We start from the raw sequence: 12415 nt of genomic DNA, 5'->3' as shown, positions 1-12415 counted from the left end.
TGTGACTGGATATGAAATACAATACGAAATTATCACGAATCAGCTTTATAATATTGTATCTTTTTATAGTATTTTATGTCATTTGTAGCAACTAATAAAATTGGTTATTATTTATTGTAACATAATGTACGTTGCGCTTCAAGCCCCAGGGAAAAATGATGTGTATATAGACTTGTTTGAATCGGGGGATGGAGGCGCATCATGGGGTCAATTCACTAAAGGTTACCGCTGTCATGTGACTCATTTGCATAAATTATCGCATGCGGTAACAAAATGTCCAATTCACAAAACTTACATTTTTAATAGTTGAACTGGATGGACTTCTGTCTTTTTTTTTTCAGCCAGACTAACTATGTAACTATGTAACAAAAACCCCCCAAAAAACAACATTCTGTGGTATTTATTGCAAAAATGTTTAGGTAAATACCTAAAAAAAAAAAAAAAATGCGGTAAGGTGTTAAGTCCACAGAAAGTGATTGGTGGTCTGGTATGGATTTTAAGGAAAAAACACACAATAAATAAATAAAAAAAAATACAAAAAAAAGGCTCTTTGGTCTGGTATGGATTTTAAGGAAAACCCCACACCAAAATAAAAAAAAAAGAACAGCCCTTAGGTCTGGTATGGGTCTTGGGGGTGCCCTACACCAAAATGAAAAAAAAAAATGGCCAATCAATGATCACATGAAGAGTAGTAAGCAAAATGTCACTTCTGACATCATTGCTTACTACGTGTATATACTACTATACTACGTATATAAACGGCCGGACGGTGGCAGTGCAGGGTCGGGTGGCCGTTTATAAATGGCCTCCATGCCCCCTGATGTGCGCAACACTGCGATCCAGTGCCCGTTGTGTCCTCTTGACACAGTGGAACACCAATCGCTGTACGGGACCTCTGTGTGAGGTCCCAATCATGTGATCACTGATTGACCAATCAGTGATCACATGCAGAGTAGTAAGCAAGATGCCACTTCTGACATCATTGCTTACTACATGTGAAATCTGTGAATGATCACAGAGATCACATGGTACAGGGCCATTCACAACAGCCTTGTACCATGTGACAAGCTGTGACCAATCACAGCTCACTCAGTAGTTCTCAATGGTTGCAAGAATGCAGCCAGAGAGAAGGAGAAATGATTGCTTTTACAGGCTTTATGGGTGTAAAAGCAATCAGTGTAAAAAAAAAAAAAATCTTCATCACCGTCCACAAGTAGTACAGTGTCACCATGGTGACACTGTACTGCTAGGATGATGGTATGTTATATTTAAAAAAACATAAATAATAATATAAAAAAATAAAAATGTAAAAAAATTTTTTTGAAAAATTATAATTTTTGGTTATAAACTAATTCGGGTTATTTTTTTTACTAAAAAGATAACGGAATAAATTTTGGCCAAGATGTATGAAGAAAGATTATTTATTTGGAAAATTTTATAAGAAAAACACATTTTGTCAAAATTTTTGGACATTTTTCATTTATATAGAAAAAACAAAAAAATCCCAGCGGTGAATAAATAGCACCAAAAAAAGTTTTATCTGTCTCAAAAAAAGCTAAAAAATTCATATGGGTACAGTGTTGCATGACCGCGCAATTGTCATTCACATAACGATAGCGCTGAAAGCTGAAATTTGGCCTGGACTGGAAGGGGGGGAAAGTGTCCGGACTGGAAGGGGGTGAAAGTGTCTGGACTGGAAGGGGGGGAAAGTGTCCGGACTGGAAGGGGGTGAAAGTGTCCAGACTGGAAGGGGGGTAAAGTGTCCAGACTGGAAGGGGGGTAAAGTGTCCGGACTGGAAGGGGGTGAAAGTGTCCGGACTGGAAGGGGGTGAAAGTGTCCGGACTGGAAGGGGGTGAAAGTGTCCGGACTGGAAGGGGGTGAAAGTGTCTGGACTGGAAGTGGTTAATATGTATCCATTTCTTTTGTTTTTTTTGTTACCCCGAGGGAAACTGAGCAACAAAGACATTTTGCTGTCTTGATAGACGCCGCGTGTCGCCCTCTGCCTAGCTCTCCATCATGGCCCCATTAACCAACACGACCTGAGACCACAATCTGTCTAGGAAAACAATAAAAGGACGTGAGGTTTTCTCGCCGACACCTGGAGGATGCTGGGAAGCCTGCAGGGCCCACGTGGAGAACATAAAAGAAGGTTTAAGCTTCCCCGTGGCAGGTGACTTTCATTTCCTCTCCTTGGCCTCGGCCGGACGGTCTGACTTTTATGGTCCACACCTCTTTGGCAGCCGACAAAATTCCGGAACTTCCCCGAGAACGAGGAGGGAGAGACGAACATCTGCTGCTGCTTTGAAGAACACAAAAACTCCCAGACGGGCGTGGGGGCCGGTGTGGTTTGGCAACGCCGCAAGATAAATTGTACGACAACTGACTTTATTCTGCGAGCTTTCCGTCGGATCCGCCGGGGGTTGCAAAATCTCACCGTCAGCAGAACCGGCTAACTCAAATTCGGACTCCGAGCTACAGCGGGTATTAATATCTTCTGTCTCCTTCCACCGGTTTCTTGATCTATGGCCACCAATTAAATTCAAATGTTCTCCCTTCAAACGTCAGTCTTTGTTCTGTGGAGTTTTGTGAGCAGTACACTTTATGGCCAAACATTTGTGGAGTTGTCCCTTTCCCATGGCCATTAATATGGAGCTGCCCCTTCATCCATGGTCATTAATATGGAGTTGTCCCTTTCCCATGGCCATTAATATGGAGCTGATCCTTTCCCATGGCCATTAATGTGGAGTTGCCCCTTTCCCATGGCCATTAATATGGAGTTGCCCCTTTCCCATGGCCATTAATATGGAGTTGCCCCTTTCCCCATGGCCATTAATATGGAGTTACCCCTTCACCCATGGCCATTAATATGGAGTTGACCCTTTCCCATGGCCATTAATATGGAGTTGCCCCTTTCCCATGGCCATTAATATGGAGTTGCCCCTTTCCCATGGCCATTAGAATGGAGTTGCCCCTTCCCCCATGGCCATTAATATGGAGCTGCCCCTTCCCCCATGGCCAGTAATATGAAGTTGCCCCTTCCCCCATGGTTAATAATATGGACTTGCCTCTTCCCCCATGGTCACCGATATGGAGCTGCATCTTCCCCCATGGTCAACAATATGGAGTTGCCCCTTCCCCTGTGGCCATTAATATGGAGTTGTGCCTTCCTCTATGGTCAATAATATGGAGTTGCCCTTCCCCCATGGTCACTGATTTGGAGCTGCCCCTTCTCCCAAGGTCAACAATATGGAGCTGCCCCTTCCCCCGTGGCCATTAATATGGAGTTGTGCCTTCCTCTATGGCCATTATTATGGAGTTGCCCCTTCCCCTATGGTCACTAATATGGAGCTTCCCCTTCCCCATGGCCATTAATATGGAGTTGTCCCTTGCCCCATGGCCATTAATATGGAGTTGCCCCTTTCCCATGGCAATTAATATGGAGTTGCCCATTTCCCATGGTCAATAATATGGAGTTGCCCCTTCCCCCATGGCCTTTAATATGGAGCTGCCTCTTCCCCCATGGTCAATAATATGGAGTTGCCCCTTCCCCCGTTGCCAGTAATATGGAGTTGCCCCTTTTCCCACGGTCAATAATATGGAGTTGCCCCTTCCCCCATGGCCATTAATATGGAGTTGCCCCTTCCCCCATGGCCATTAATATGGAGTTGCCCCTTCCCCCATGGCCATTAATATGGAGTTGCCCCTTCCCCCGCTGCCTTTAATATGGAGTTGCCCCCTCCCCCATGGCCCACTTTGCGGCTTTAACAGCCTCCACGCTCAACAAACTCAACATGAAACAATTTCTCTTTTTTACCATCTGATGCCTCCCTTGTCCTTGTACAACCTCTTGAATAAAAAGTCGAAGGGCCAAAAGTGGATACCTGACCATCACACCTAAGAGTTTTTCGGCCTTTATAATGGACTAGCCCTCTTTTGTCCAACTTTTCAAGATTCTGGATAGTTTCTGTGGGAATTTGTGCCCATTTGTGAGGCTTTGTGAAGGCCACATCCTCTACAAACTATTCAAACACTGTATTGATGGAAAATCAGAGGGTGTCATTGTCACCGAGACAGCAACGATATTATTGGTAAAATGTCCAAGTCTTTACCACTGCAATAAAAGTTGTTTTTTTTTCCATTTTCATCAGTGTCTCCATCTGGGAGATTTTTGGCCATTGTAATGGACTTGCTCCCTTTTGCCCAACTTTTCAAGATTCTGGATGGTGTCTGTGGGAATTTGTGCCCATTTGTGAAGTCTGGTACTGATGTTGGAATGTGAAAATCTAGAACACAGTCCAATTCATCCCAAAGATGTTCAGTTGGGTTGAGGTCAGGGCTTTCTGAGGACCACGTCTTCTACATCAAACTGGTCAAACAATATCTGTATGGAGATGTTAGTTGAGAAGACCAGGCTCACTTTCCAATTCATCGCATAGGTGTTCAGTAGGGTTTAGGTTGAGGCTTTGTGAAGGCCACATCCTCTACAAACTGCTCAAACAATGTATTGATGGAAAATCAGAGGGTGTCATTGTCACAGAGACGGCAACGATATTATTGGTAAAAAGTCCAAGTCTTTACCACTGCAATAAAAATGTGTTTTTTTTCCCCTATTTTCATCAGTGTCTCCATCTGGGAGATTTGTGGCCATTATAATGGACTTGTGCCCTTTTGCCCAACTTTTCAAGATTCTGGATGATGTCTGTGGGAATTTGTGCCCATTTGTGAAGTCAGGTACTGATGTTGGATGAGAAGATCTGGAACACAGTCCAATTCATCCCAAAAGGTGTTCAGTGGGGTTTGGGTTGAGGGTTTGTGAAGGCCACATCCTCTACAAACTGTTCAAACAATGTATTGATGGAAAATCAGAGGGTGTCATTGTCACAGAGACGGCAACGATATTATTGGTAAAAAGTCCAAGTCTTTACCACTGCAATAAAAATGTGTTTTTTCCCCTATTTTCATCAGTGTCTCCATCTGGGAGATTTTTGGCCATTATAATGGACTTGCCCCCTTTTGCCCAACTTTTCAAGATTCTGGATGATGTCTGTAGAAATTTGTGCCCATTTGTGAAGCCAGGTACTGACGTTGGTTGAGAAGATCTGGAACACAGTCCAATTCATCCCAAAGGTGTTCAGTTGGGTTGAGGTCAGGTCTTTGTGAAGACCACGTCTTCTACATCAAACTGGTCAAACAATATCTGTATGGAGATGTTAGCTGAGAAGACCCGGCTCACTTTCCAATTCATCTCATAGGTGTTCAGCAGGGTTTAGGTTGAGGCTTTGTGAAGGCCACATCTTCTACATGTAATTGGTCAAATAATGTATTGATGGAAAATCAGAGGGTGTCATTGTCACAGAGACAGCAACAATATTATTGGTAAAAGGTCCAAGTCTTTCCCACTGCAAAGAATTTGTTTTTTTTTTCGTTTTCGTCAATATCCCCATCTGGGAGATTTTACCATCACCACAATGGAACAGAGACATCCATAAAAGCATAGAAGAAGCACTGTGACCGTAGGATAGTCCTAACTGGCATTACTAACCTATAATGTTGGAGTTAGTTTAAACAAGATGTCTAGATTCTGGGATGGATGGAGGCTTCTACACACCATAGGACCTCTGTAGTTTCTTTGTAGTGCAAATAAATAGATCTGAGTGCCCCACCCTGAGTTCTAAATCCAGATACAAATTTATTATAATGTAAGACCAAGCAGAAGTCTACAGAAGGGCCAATGAGTTTCCAGAACACAGCCCCCTTCATCATAAATATAGTGTTTGGTTCCCCACCGGGTATACATAACATTGCTAAAAATAACTGCAGTTATATACAGTTGTGTTCAAAATACTAGCAGTCAGACATCACTAACTGGATCAATCACTGTTTTTGGTAGAAATGATATTTCTACATGGCAAATAATTTCCTAGCAGGTGTAGTAGAGTAATAGAAATCCAACAGACCCAACAGTCATGACATGCATGCTGCTGATTCTGTGTCATTGAATCACTCATTGAAAGGGGCGTGTTCAAAATAATCACAGTGTGGAGTTCTATTAGTGAGGTCATTCATTCTTTGAAAAACAGGTGGCAATGATTGCCCTTATTTAAGGAAGGAAGGCAGCAAATGTTGGACATGCTGGTTACAGTGCATTTCTCTCTGAAATTCTGAGGAAAATGGGTCGTTCCAGACATTGCTCAGAAGAACAGCGTACCTTGATTAAAAAGTTGATTGGAGAGGGGAAAACATATAAAGAAGTGCAGAAAATGATCGGCTGCTCAGCTAAAATGATCTCAAATGCTTTAAAATGGCCACCAAAACCTGAAAGATGCGGAAGAAAGCGAAAAACTACCATTGGAATGGAGAGAAGAATAGCCAAAATGGGGCGGACTCAGCCAACAATCAGCTCCAGGAAGATGAAAGAAGGTGTGACGTTCCCTGTGAGGACTCAGCCAACAATCAGCTCCAGGAAGATGAAAGAAGGTGTGACGTTCCCTGTGAGGACTGTTACAATTAGAAGACGCCGATGTGAAGCCAAGCTATCTGCAAGAAGTCCCCGCAAAGTCCCACTGTTGGGAAAAAGACGTGTGCTGAAGAGGTTACAATCTGCCAAAGAGCACATTGACTGGCCTAAAGAGAAATGGCGCAACATTTTGTGGACTGATGAAAGTAAGATTGTTCTTTTTGGGTCTAGTGGGCGGAGACAGTTTGTCAGACGACCCCCAAACACTGAATTCAAGCCACAGTACACTGTGAAGACTGTGAAGCATGGTGGTGCAAGCATCATGATATGGGGATGTTCCTCATACTACGGTGTTGGGCCTATTTATCGCATACCAGGGATCATGGATCAGTTTGAATACATCAGAATACTTGAAGAAGTCATGCTGCCTTATGCTGAAGAGGAAATGCCCTTGAAATGGGTGTTCCAACAAGACAACGACCCCAAACACACCAGTAAACGTGCAACATCTTGGTTCCAGACCAACAAGATGGACGTTATGGAGTGGCCAGCCCAATCCCCGGATCTTCATCCAATAGAAAACTTGTGCGGTGACATCAAAAATGCCGTTTCTGAGGCCAAACCAAGAAATAGAGAAGAACTGTGGAATGTGGTCCAATCATCCTGGGCTGGAATACCTGATCACAGGGGCCAGAAGTTGGGTGACTCCATGCAACACAGATGTACAGCAGTTCTCAGAAACAGTGCGACTACAACCAAATATTCATGAAGTCATTCAAAGGAAAGCAAAATCTTCAAACATTTCTCAGTTTATATAGTGAATGTTTGAGTTTGTAAAGAAGAATACAAACACTGCGATTTTTTTGAACCGTCTAACATTCACTTTTCTTCCATTTTTTTAGAGGAACAACACAAATTTGATGTATTTTTCTTCATGTTGTGATTTGGAATAGAATGTGTCGTGTTCCCAATGCATTTGTGTGGATGGAAATAAAAGCTATTTTTGAGCTTTATTCACTTTTTTCAACACGCTGCTATTATTTTGAACACAACTGTATATGCCCAATGTGTGACCACGCACTATATTCATCCATACATACTTCTTGTAGAACGGATGAAGGTTCTGTGACCGGAAACACAGTGAAGTTTGCATAGTCTTCTACTTGACCTTACATTATTTTTATATGGACAACCCGTGGTGTCTCACCTCATTGGAGTGGGTCCTGTTCTGGTGCTTGGCACGGTCGGAGGCGTTGGAGAAGGCCTTGTTGCAGCCCTCGTGTTCGCACACGTAAGGTTTCTCACCTGTGTGAGAGCGCAAATGTGTCTTGAGATTCTCCAGCCTGGAGTAAGCCTTGAAGCAGCCTTCAAACTGTGAAACAGAAGACCAGCACAATCAGTCGAAAACCCTCAATGACTGTTCAAACAAATAAAAAATGGTGTGTACACCCAAAAATGGACAAATAAAGCCAGATGGCCTCATGACGTGATATATGAAAGGGGCCCCTCGATGAACCCTGTTGTTTCCACTTCAACTTTTGTAGCCGGCTTGTGTGGGTGATAGTGTTGGACCGGTAGAAGTAGGATATTGGTCATTTTGGATTTAGCCCAGATGAGTCCTCCTTCAAAGGGGTTGGTGAACAGTGAATGAGCAGTGTAGACTAGACCAGCCTTTCTCAGCCCTGGGGAGCCTTGAGGTTTCTTCAGGGGTGCCTTGGCAAAATGTCTAAAAATTGCCCAAAATGTGTATACAAGCCAGCGATGGAACAAGCCTGCCGTTTAGTTACACAAAGCCTCGGGTTTTCATTGTGCACCTTTACGACCATCTAGTGCCGGCATCCTGACAACTAATGACACCATCATGTGATATGGAGGAAGTCAGCTGCCTGCACAGCATCACAGTTTGACCCTCCCCCGCCCCTCTCCATCAGTGCTGGGTCATATTTTAGAATGCGGTGCCCTTTTAAAATGATGGACAGTCTGGAGGCACCCCATTTTCGAATGGGGTGCCTCCAGACTGTCCATCATTTTAAAGGGTGCCTCAGGACTGTCCATAATTTTAAAGGGTGCCTCAGGACTGTTCATAATTTTAAAGGGTGTCTTGACTGAAAAAAGGTTGAGAAACACTGGACTAGACCTTGTTCCGGGGCTGCTGTCCCTCTGATAGAGGACAGACAGTAGGGTTAAAGTTTCTGTTGAGTGTTGAAGAGCGCCCAATAGAAAAGTGAATGAGTTTTGCACGAAAACTGATCAGAAAACTCAGGTATCTTTATTCAATCTCGCCTTATCTTTGGCTTCAACCCTTAAGAAGGAGGAGGAAGTTCTCCTGAAACGTATGGCTTTTCTTGATACTCTATATGAGGTGGAATCAGGATGTTTCGAGACTAGTTTTGTAACATGCAACGAATGGCAGCACAATGACCTTCATAAGTCAGTGTGCCAAAAGATATCATCCTGTGTATATCGGGAGCTGTGCAACTGGTGCTATTCTGACCACATATGTTACCACGTCTGCTATTTTATCATGGATAGCAAGTTAGAACAAAGAGCAAACGTGAAATTCTGTGTGAAACTGGGCAAAATCTGCCACAAAGACATTTGACATGATTCAAAAAGTTTACGGCGATGGTGCAATGGGTCGTTCGAGGTATTTTTAGTGGCACGCATGCTTCAAGTGTGGAGGAACATTACTGGAAGATGACGAGAGGTCAGGAAGACCTTCAATGAGCTCAACCCTGAAAATGCCCTCTTCCCAAAGATGAAGATCCAACTTAAAGGTCGCCGATTTGACAACATTGTGGAGATCCAGCGATTTGCCCAGTTTCAGGCAGAATTTCACATTTGCGCTTTGTTCTAACTTGCTGTCCATGATGAAATAGCAGACGTGGTAACACACGTGGTCAGAATAGCACCAGTTTTATAGCTCCCGATGTACACAGGACGATGTCTTTTGGCACACCGACTTATGAAGGTCTGTGTTCCCTCTCACTGTGCAGCCTTGTGCTGTTGGCATATTACCAAACTGGTCTTGAAACATTTTGATACCACCTCGTATATAAAAACAGTTTGGATTAAAATTCCTGAACTTTTCTACAGAATAGTCATCAACACTCACCTGAAAACTTCACCCTCACTTTGTGACTTTGCAGGTGGCCAGGTTATTGTCCCCTAAGATGCGTACAAATCCAAGACGGGATGGGGGGGGGGGGTAAGGGTCTGGATTTGGATCCTATACCAAAAACAATGATGTCCTTCATAGAGCTAAATGGCTTGGGTTCAGCGGCTCTCCACAAACTGGGGGCCCCTCAGAAATAGAGGTCACCCAAAGTGAAAAGTCTATGTGCAATAGCACCAGAAAGAGCACCCAAAAAAATGATCCAAGGGTTCAACAATGTTGTTTCATTGATGTAAGTGACCTCGGAGAGGGCAAAAAAACTGGGGGCCCCTCAAAAATAGAGGTCACCCAAAGTGAAAAGTCTATGTACAATAGCACCAGGAAGAGCACCCAAAAAATGATCCAAGGGTTCAACAATGTTGTTTCATTGATCCTGGTCATACCTGACTTTTCGCACAGTAAGCAATCAAAGCTTGGTGATTAGCCCCCTATCCATTATACTTGGGCCCAGGGGAAAGGGGAGATTTGTGGGCCCCCCCCAAAGCGTGTTGGCTTTTTTTTCCCTCTCTGTGGTCGCTTACCAAAGCAATAATGCTTGGTAAGTGGACTCTTGGTATTGGTGGACCCTTAGATCATTTGGTGCTCTTTCTGTTGCAACCCAAGACATGTATGGTAGGTTCCCGGATTGTCTGTTGGCTGTAGAGCAGCAAGCAGAGATAGAGAACATGTGGTTTAGGCAAACATTTGGAAGATCTCTGGCTACAGGCGCATGTGACACCCAGGGGCGGACTGACCATTTGGAAACTCGGGCACTGCCCGAGGGCCCAGGGTCAGTAGAGGGCCCCATGAGATGCCCCTGGTACCTTTTTCATAGGTTTTTTGAGTTTGGGCAAGGACACAGGGGCCCCATGATCCCCTATTGCCTGGGGACCCCATGAGTTGTCAGTCTGCCCCTGGTGACACCTCACCCTGATCCAGAGATCATAAAAGGAACCTAAGCTGAAAGAAAGAAGAAGGTTGACCTCCTTTGGGACACGCTAGAAGCCCGGCTGTATGTTGGCTCGCTGAGACCATGACCCAGAACAAGCATGCAAAGTGAGAAAGTGAGAACTTGTTATGGGTCAACGACTCAATGATTGAAGCCAATGGATCGGCATGACTCTCAAGGGGGAGATCAGCCTCCATATTTCCTAGGTACACATATTTTTGGAGGCCTTCCCTTTTTCCCATCTATGAAATACCAAACATTAAGAGGTCCTTCCAAGAGTGGTTCTATGATGGTGGGACCTCGTGGCTCGCTCTTCTGGAAATAAATGCCCCTCAAGGAAACCTGTATGAAGGATTCAAATATTGGCTACTAGAGGCGGTGGAGGTCGGTGTTCAGGGACAGCAGAAGGTCGATGTTGCTCTGGGAGAGTTTTTAGTTTTTCGCATTGGTTAGCATTAATGCAGATCGATGGGCCACAACATTTATTTATTTATTTCAGGTACTTATATTGAGCCATCAATTTACGCAGCGCTTTACATATATATTGTACATTCACATCAGTCCCCGCCCCCGAGGAGCGTACAATCTAAGGTCCCTAACTCACATTCACATACTAGGGCCAATTTAGACAGAATCCAGTTCACCTACCAGCATGTATTTGGAGTGTAGGAGGAAACCCACACAGGCACAGGGAGAACATGCAAACTCCAGGCAGGTGGTGCCGTGGTTGGGATTCTGAACCAACGACCCGAGTACTGCCAGGCGGAAGTGCTAACCACTGGCCCATAACTATACCTTCAGCCCCAAATCCAATCGCTGTCCAAATCATGTAGACTTCACCTCCGCAACATCTCCTAACCTCGGAACCCACTAAGCAACTTATTCCCTCCCTGGTTATCTCTCGCCTTGACTATTGTAACTCCGTCCTCATTGGCCGACCTCATCGCAGGCTATCCCCTCTTCAGTCTATCGTGATTGCTGCTGCCAGAATCATCCACCTTACTAACCGTTCTGTATCTGCCACCCCTCTCTGCCAATCCCTCCACTGGCCTCCACTCAGTGTCCTCCAACCCTCTCTGCCTATCCCTCCACTGGCTTCCATTCAGTGTCCTCCACCCCTCTCTGCCAATCCCTCCACTGGCCTCCACTCAGTGTCCTCCATTCCTCTCTGCCAATCCCTCTACTGGCCTCCACTCAGTGTCCTCCACCCCTCTCTGCCAATCTCTCCACTAGCCTTCACTCAGTGTCCTCCAACCCTCTCTGCCAATGCCTCCACTCAGTGTCCTCCACCCCTCTCTGCCAATCTCTCCACTAGCCTTCACTCAGTGTCCTCCATCCCTCTCTGCCAATGCCTCCACTCAGTGTCCTCCACCCCTCTCTGCCAATCCCTCCACTGGCTTCCACTCAGTGTCCTCCACCCCTCTCTGCCAATCCCTCCACTGGCTTCCACTCAGTGTCCTCCACCCCTCTCTGCCAATCTCTCCACTAGCCTTCACTCAGTGTCCTCCATCCCTCTCTGCCAATGCCTCCACTCAGTGTCCTCCACCCCTCTCTGCCAATCCCTCCACTGGCTTCCACTCAGTGTCCTCCACCCCTCTCTGCCAATCCCTCCACTGGCTTCCACTCAGCGTCCTCCACCCCTCTCTGCCAATCCCTCCACTAGCCTCCACTCAGTGTCCTCCACCCCTCTCTGCCAATCCCTCCACTAGCCTCCACTCAGTGTCCTCCACCCCTCTCTGCCAATCCCTCTACTGGCCTCCACTCAGTGTCCTCCACCCCTCTCTGCCAATCCCTCCACTGACCTCCACCCCTCTCTGCCAATCCCTCCACTGGCCTCCACCCCTCTCTGCCAAT

At 45.3% G+C, this 12415-nt stretch overlaps 1 protein-coding gene across 1 annotated transcript in view; it reads right to left on the bottom strand.

Annotated features, from left to right (window-relative positions):
• Positions 1–12415, bottom strand: part of GLI2 (GLI family zinc finger 2) — a 246406-nt gene that overhangs the window by 22001 nt on the left and 211990 nt on the right. The window contains exon 11 of the mRNA XM_089680618.1: positions 7666–7830. Within this exon, the coding sequence (XP_089536744.1) occupies positions 7666–7830 (165 nt within the window). The remainder of the gene's footprint in view (positions 1–7665; positions 7831–12415) is intronic.

Source organism: Staurois parvus, unplaced genomic scaffold (assembly GCF_062004578.1).
Source record: "Staurois parvus isolate SC_StPar_1 unplaced genomic scaffold, SC_StPar_1.0 ptg000247l, whole genome shotgun sequence".
NCBI lineage: Eukaryota > Metazoa > Chordata > Amphibia > Anura > Ranidae > Staurois > Staurois parvus.
The sequence above is the reverse complement of the archived record's forward strand: the minus strand, read 5'-3'. Positions and strand labels throughout refer to the sequence as shown.